The following is a 7,978-nucleotide window of genomic DNA, read 5'->3' on the forward strand; positions in this document are numbered from 1 at the left end:
GATCGATCTCTCTCATGGATGTTTCTAACTCTCTATCCCTCTCCCTTCTTCTCTGTAAGAGATCAATAAAATATATTTTTAAAAAAAAGCCTGTAGTCCTGGTTTTCGCCCTCTGTCTGATTTTTCAATCTTGAAGTCCGATAACAAAGTAGTTAATTTTCAATCGTGTTAAAAACAACTCCAACCGGTTCCTGGGACCCAGAATGGTCAGCATTCCTGAGGAAAACTTCCGGAGAGGAGGTCCTGGCACAGCAATCAAATCAAAGTTCGTCCTGGCCTTTGTTCTCAGAACTCACTGTCTTCTCTGAGCAATGGGCCCCAACGTGTCTCTTATCGCTTTACAGCTGGTTTTCTTCTTGCAGCACATCCTCCAGCTCCCCGGGGTCTGTAAGAAAACTCTTATCTATAGTTAGTAAGTGAATAACCATTAAACAACTGTGGCTCTATTCTTATTAGCTGCCCTTCCCCACTATCAGTATTTGTACAGAAATGTGAAGCCTGAGGTACACTGAGGATAACCATAGTAGCAGCACCAGGAAACCAGCCAAACACATAAATAACTGTATTGGTTAGGTAGGAAGTCAGACCGGAGCGGCTGGGGCGGGCCTGCCCCGGGTCCTGGCAGGGGTGGGACCAGCGTGGCGCTCAGACCCCTCTCTATGGGCCGCCCAGCCGCCAGCAGGCAGGTGGGAGCCAGCCGCTCTCGGCGCCAGCGCAGAGGAAAACGTGGCCTCAAGGCCCATGCGACCTTCCCAGGGCCCTGGGCTAATTATAATAAAATTTGCATCTTGGTTGTGACCCCGTCCCCTGTGGGTTTTTCTGTATACATTATGGGTAAGGGCCTGCCCAGAAGAAAAGTAGTTTCTGTCAATCATCCCTGATGCAAATAAAAGGCTCCACCCAGAAAAGCCCTCTTTTAAACCCAGAAGCTGGGGGCCATGCTCTCTTGCCTGTGCTTCAGGGAGTATCGGCCAAGTCTTCCCCTTCCCTTTCCGCACAGGTATGTAACCCCCAACCTCTGAGGCACCCAATGAGACTTGCAACCAGGGGAGATGGGCACTGCAGCTCGCCCTGGGCTCACCCCCTGAACCTGTCCCCAAGGCCCCCTTTTCTCTGGCTTCCGACTGAGCAAAGTAGCCTGGCAGTGGTCTCACCCTTTCCCTGTTTGGAATGTAAGCAGTGGAATGTAAGCAGCCCGGCCATTCTCTCCGTCTCTCTCTCTCTGTCTCTCTCTCTGTCTCTCTGTCTCTCTCTCTCTCTCTCTCTCTCTCTCTCTCTCTCTCTCTCCCTCCCCTTCCCTGCCCCCCCTCCACACTTGGAATTCTCTCTCTCTCTCTCTCCCTCTCCCCTGCTTGCTCCCACTTGGAATTCTCTCTCTCTCTCTCTCTCTCTCTCTCTCTCTCTCTCCCCTTCCCTGCCCCCCCTCCACACCTCCACACTTGGAATTCTCTCTCTCTCCCTCTTCCCCGCCCCTCTCCCCTGCCTGCTCCCACTTGGAATTCTCTCTCTCTCTCTCTCTCTCTCTCTCTCTCTCTCCCTCCCATTCCCTGCCCCCCCTCCACACTTGGAATTCTCTCTCTCTCTCTCCCCCTCTTCCTCACCCAGCCCCCCCCCCCCCCCCCCCCCGCCTGCTCCCCACTTGGAATGTAAGGAGCCGGCCTATTCGTCCCATGCTCTCTCCAATGGCATGCACCTCGTTTGGAGTGTATCTTCAATAAACCCCATTTTACTTTACTTTATTTTTATTCTGTGTCCACAGAAAGAACCAAGGTATTTGCCTTAAAGGCTTAGTGGGCATATGTGCCCATTTCCAAGCATATCATTTACTTCAGTGTCTTTCCTGCTTATGATGCCAGCATTAATACAAAAATCACATATATGTAAAAGCAAGAATAAGTACACTAAGAATAGACAAAGCAATAGTCTGAACCAGTCGCAGATATGACACAGATGTTGAAATTATCTGGCAGGGAATTTAACAAATATGCCAGGTGGGAGGAGAGAACTGGCTGGCGGAGACATTATGGCAAAACCAGGAATGAGATATTCTTGACTCATCTCTTCCTTGGTGTGTCATGATCCAGGGAATAATAAATGAGAGCCTGGATTAGCTCCCTTGTTGGATTTTCCTTTTCTCACCAACTTCTCCCAAGCTAATGCCAACTGCCCATTCTCAGCTCAGGTTGCATGGTTGGGTCTCCTGGCAAACAACCTTCATTCTTAGGTGTTTCAAAAAATCACCTCCTAGCCCTAGCTGCTTTGGCTCAGTGGATAGATCGTAGGCCTGCAGACTGATGGGTCCCAGGTTCGATTCTGGTCAAGGGCACCTACCTCAGTTGCAGGCTTCTCCCTGGCTTGGGCTCTGGTGGAGGCAACCAGTTGATGCGTTTCCCTCACATCGATGTTTCTCTTTGTCTTTCCACACTATTAAATAAAAAAGAAGTCACCTTCTACACATAAATCCACCTTAACTCCCAACACAGGAAATCCCAAGGATTTTGGGAGCTGTGAGTCACGAAGTGTGGATGAAGACCAGATATATCTGAGAAATATTTACCGAGTCATCTGAGGTAGCAAAAAAGCTCCACCAGAGCTCAAATTCACAGAATCAAATAGTGGAACGGCAGTTGCCAGGGGCTGGGGAGAGGAAGAAATAATGTGTAACTAAACATGAAGTTTCAGGTAAGCAAGATTAGAATATCTAGATTAGAGTATCTAGAGATATTAGAGTATTTGAGTATCTAGAGCAGTGGTTCTCAACCTTCTGGCCCTTTACATACAGTTCCTCATGTTGTGACCCAACCATAAAATTATTTTCGTTGTTACTTCATAACTGTAATGTTGCTACTGTTATGAATCGTAATGTAAATATCTGATATGCAGGATGGTCTTAGGTGACCCCTGTGGAAGGGTCGTTTGACCGCCAAAGGGGTCGCGACCCACAGATTGAGAACCGCTGATCTGGAGATACTATTATAACATTGTTGGTATAGTTAACAATGTATTGTACACTTAAAATTTTGTTGAGTGGGTAGATCTTGTGAAGTGTTCTTATGACAATAAAATGTAAAAAGGTAAATGAGTCCAAGATTTCATGTAAAATGCTGAGTGTTAGGTCGAAGGGAAGTCCAGGAGCCAATGCATGCAACCACAAGGCAGATGGTGACGCAGATACTGGTTCCTTCCTGGAACCCGTAACAGACCTGCCCACGGTGGAAACTCCCACAGCTCATGCTCCCCTGCCCTCACTGAAAAGCTGTATAAAAAAACTGCCTCCAGCCCTAACCGGTTTGGCTCAGTGGATAGAGCATCATCCTGTGGACTCAAGGTCCCAGGTTCGATTCCGGTCAAGGGCATGTACCTTGGCTGCGGGCACATCCCCAGTAGGGAGTGTGCAGGAGGCAGCTGATCGATATTTCTCTCTCATCAATGTTTCTAACTCTCTATCCCTCTCCCTTCCTCTCTGTAAAAAATCAATAATATATATTAAAAAAAAAAAAAAAGTTCCTCCACTCCCTTTTAGCGCGACTTCACTGGCCCCGCCCTTGGATCCATGAACCTCGCCCGAGAGTGCAGATTAAAATTCCTCCTTTTTGACTTGCCTGGCTCTCTGACCTTGTCTCCTGGGCCGGGAACCTTACATTTGGATGTGGTAGCCAGAGGCTTAACTCAGGGTGAAGGGTCCCCAGCCCTGGTCCTGTTCCTTTCCCTTCCCTCCATTACCCCTCAATATACAGAAGAAGAGAAAAATAAACTCCTGCAGCAGGGAGGCTCTCCCAGTCCTGAGGGATGGATCTTTATAAATAACAAAATCACCCTCCCTCTGGCCCAGGCAGGGGCCATTGCCCAACAGATCCACAGGTTGTTACACATTGGACCACTGGCACTTCGGAGGTTCCTAGAACCCCTCTTCACCTCGCCCACAATGCAAGAGGCGATCACGAGTGCCTGCTCCTCCTGTCCCATGTGTGCGGCTGTCTCACCCCAGGGAGGAATGTGCCCCAACTTTCCTACCCATCAGATGAAGGGACACCTCCCAGGGCAGGACTGGCAGGTAGACTTCATCCATCTGCCTCCCCACAAGAAGACCAAGTATCTGCTTACCATGGTAGACACCCTGACAGGATGGGTAGAGGCCTTTCCCACCTGCAAGGAAACTGCTGAAGTGGTGGCTGAGACCTTAATAACATACATAATCCCAAGATTCGGCCTCCCCACCTCCATACAATCAGACAACAGCCCAGCTTTTATATCAAGGGTCGTTCAGCAGGTTAGCACCTCTCTTGGCATCTCCTGGAAGCTACACATACCCTACCGACCACAATCATTGGGTAAAATTGAGAGAATTAATGGCCTCTTTTTTTTTTTAATATATTTTATTGATTTTTTACAGAGAGGAAGGGAGAGAGAGATAGAGAGTTAGAAACATCGATGGGAGAGAAACATAGATCAGCCACCTCCTGCACACCTCCTACTGGGGATGTGCCCGCAACCCAGGTACATGCCCTTGACCAGAATCGAACCCGGGACCTTTCAGTCCGCAGGCCAACGCTCTATCCACTGAGCCAAACCGGTTTCGGCGAATTAATGGCCTCTTTAAGAACCATCTAACTAAACTCTCTAGAAATTCGCAGGTCCTGGCCGGACCTCCTGCCCATGGCCCTGACCCGAATCCGGGCTATACCAAGGAGCCCCACCTTCTTAAGCCCTTTTGAACTTCTATATGGGAGACCTTCTTGCTCAACCACCATCTCTCTACTAATCCTCCTCCCCTAGGTACTTATCTTCCATATCTATCCTTACCCAGGCAATTGCTCTGAGAACACGCCAACAGGTTTCTGCCTAAGCCAGAACCGACCAACCAGGGCTCCCAAGGACCAGCCCTTCACCCAGGTGACTCGGTCCTCCTCAAGAATCTACATCCAAAAGCCTTGGAGCCTAGGTGGACGGGACCTCACACTGTAATCCTTACAACCCCCACTGCGGCCAAACTACTTGGCGATCCTTCGTGGCACCACCTCTCCAGACTCAAGAGGACCCCGGAGCAGCATGGCTTCTATAAATGTGAGGTGTTGGGCCCCACTAAGGTCCGCCTTAGTCATCCTCCCCTTCCTCTTTCTCCTCCCGGCCCTGAGCAACCAACACCCACCCCCACCCGCTTATGTGTGGAGGTTCAAGGTCCGTGAAACCTACTACCAGGGCAGCACACAAGTCACCCGGCAGGTAGGATCTCAGGACTGCCCTCTGGTCGAATGCCAGGCGGAGATCCTGATGGCTGTTGACCTCTGGTCAGTGTCCAATGGTGGCCGACCCTATGCCTGTTTTGCTTACGACCAGCAGAACCCAGACAGGTGTAATCAAGATGTCAACACCTATGGGGGTTGCCGCTGGTCAGACTGTGTCACCCATGATGCCTATAATGAGGTCAGGTTTGGCCCCTTTTTCTGGAAGGATGGGACCTTTAACATCAGGGTCCGAGATCCCTGGGACCAGCGATGGGTTACAGGCGTTATGGGAAAACTATACGGGAGTGGTTGGAGCTTGACCCCGTCAGGGACCATCTACATCTTCCGGGAATATGTCTTGGTCCAGGAGGCCCAAGTCCAGGTCTCCAACAGCACTACATCAACGAGTCCGGAGTAGTGGAGCAAAACGTGCAGACCCTGACTAAGCTGAGTGAGGAACTACGAACGACGTGCGAGGCACTCCCGGGACAGCTCCCGGATCGCGGAGATGTCACCGGTGACTGTAAATCAGCTCCAGCTCCACCCCGACACTTGGATGCCCTCCGACCTGCCTCTGCCTGACCCTGGCCTTTAGAACCCCCCTCCCTTTTTGCCCCTGGTCAGCAGGAAGTAGCCAAGACAATTTCAGAGCCCCCTATCACCAAAAGGCCAGGATGTTAAGTCGGAGGGAAGTCCAGGAGCCGATGCATGCAACCACAAGGCAGATGGTGACGCAGATATGGGTCCCTTCTTGGAACCCATAACAGACCTGCCTGCGGCGAAAACTCCCACAGCTCATGCTCCCCTGCCCTCACTAAACAGCTGTATAAAAAAGTGCCTCCACTCCCTTTTGGCTCACCTCACGGGCCCCGCCTGCCCTTGGACCCCGTGAACCTCGCCTGGGCGTGCAGATTAAAGTTCCTCCTTTCTGACTTGCCTGGCTCTCTGGCCTTGTCTCTTTCGCCGTGAACCTTACACTGAGATTATCATGTTTGATAAAAGAACCAACTATTCTACTTAAAATTAAAGTTAAAAGATAGAAAAAAACATGCATGAAAACACATAAAAAATTGAAAGACCAATATTAATCTTCAAATAATATGAATTAATAACAAGAAATACTATCAGTAATACAGAAGGACATTTATATAATGACAAAATGGATTATATATCTAATAAGACATGTAAGTTCAAATTGTGTACACATATGTAAATAGATTTTAAACATTCTTGAAGCCAAAAGCTGTTATAAATGAAAGGCAAAATAGCCGAAACCGGTTTGGCTCAGTGGATAGAGCGTCGGCTTGCGGACTGGAGGGTCCCAGGTTCGATTCCGGTCAAGGGCATGTACCTGGGTTGCGGGCACATCCCCAGTGGGAGATGTGCAGGAGGCAGCTGATCGATGTTTCTCTCTCATCGATGTTTCTGGCTCTCTCTCTCTCTCCCTTCCTCTCTGTGAAAAATCAATAAAATATATTTAAAAAAAAAAATGGCAAAATAGACAAATCCACAGGTAAAGACTCCAGCATTATTCTTTCAGTTATTAATAACAAAATAGAAATCAGGAGTTATATAGGGAAACAGCAATACCATCAAATAACTAGTCCTAATTGAATATTAAAATACATTCTTCCCTTAAACAGTATAATATACTTTCTTCTAAAATGAACATAAAACAATGGAACATTCACTAAGAAAGATCATATTCTAGCCCAGTGGTTGGCAAACTGCGACTCGTGAGCCACATGTGGCTCTTTGGCCCCTTGAATGTGGCTCTTCCACAAAATACCGACTTCTGCATATGGGCCACGAAGTTGCAATCACACTGTATGTGCATGCCTGCATGTGGTATTTTGTGGAAGAGCCACACTCAAGGGGCCAAAAAGCCACATGTGGCTCACAAGCCGCAGTTTGCCGACCACTGCTCTAGCCCATTCCAAACCACTCAACAAATGTAAAATAAAACAATCCAAGGCATGTTCTATGTTTGACACACAACAAAATCAAGCTAGAAATTAATAAAAAACATATCTGGAAACTTACCTAAATACTTCTAAACAACCATTAGATCAAAGAGGAACTCTCAAAGGATACTTTAAAACACATCTAAACTGAGTGAAAATGAAAATACAACCTATTAAAATTTGTGGGATGAAGCTAAATCCTTGTGTGTGAGTGTGTGTGTGCACGTTTGTCTCTTTATGCGGTTTAATAATATACTGAATCATAAAAATAAAATATTTATTTTACTGTTCCATATTTTAAGGATAATTTAATCTTTTATTTTAACATTATAATGTTATGGGACAATAAAAAGCTTAGGTAAATTCTGGGACAGGTGGACTAGGGAAACTGAGGCAGGAAAGTGAAAAAAAAAAAAAAAAAGCCTAAAAGCTTGGCTGGCCCCTTGTAGCAGGAAACTTATCTTGAGAAAAAAGGGTTAAAACCTCTCCTCACAAAAGAATGCAGGAGAGGAGGGGGAAGGGAAGGGGAGGGGAGAAGGAATCTACAAATTATTCTGAAGTTGTTAAAACAGCAGGGAGGAGGGGGGCAAGAAGAGTGTAGTTTTATCTCATCCCACTGTTTAACCAAAAGCCAGCAGTTGGGATTTAATTGCCAGATCCCGCTCATAAATTGTGGAAGAACCACAACAAAAAACGGGGGAAACCTTTGGAGTTAATTTGTACCAGGATATCTAGCAGAGGAATTAAAAAAAAAAAAAACGCACCCATAGGCAGGAGGGTATATAACCC

General features: G+C 47.5%; 1 protein-coding gene across 1 annotated transcript; it reads left to right on the top strand.

Annotated features, from left to right (window-relative positions):
- The first annotated feature begins 369 nt into the window (after window positions 1-369).
- On the top strand, window positions 370-6,137 carry LOC118651176 (ERV-BabFcenv provirus ancestral Env polyprotein-like). Its single transcript, XM_036300075.1, has 2 exons — window positions 370-1,000; window positions 4,808-6,137. The coding sequence occupies exon 2, from the start codon at window positions 5,050-5,052 to the stop codon at window positions 5,641-5,643; it is 594 nt and encodes a 197-aa protein (XP_036155968.1). The 5' UTR covers window positions 370-1,000; window positions 4,808-5,049; the 3' UTR covers window positions 5,644-6,137.
- Window positions 6,138-7,978: the final 1,841 nt, after the last annotated feature.

The sequence above is a fragment of the Myotis myotis genome, unplaced genomic scaffold, assembly GCF_014108235.1.
Source record: "Myotis myotis isolate mMyoMyo1 unplaced genomic scaffold, mMyoMyo1.p scaffold_m19_p_3, whole genome shotgun sequence".
Taxonomy (NCBI): Eukaryota; Metazoa; Chordata; class Mammalia; order Chiroptera; family Vespertilionidae; genus Myotis; species Myotis myotis.

Coding starts and splice junctions, on each gene's coding strand:
- LOC118651176 (XM_036300075.1), top strand. CDS start 5,050: ATGGCTTCTATAAATGTGAGGTGTTGGGCCCCACTAAGGTCCGCCTTA.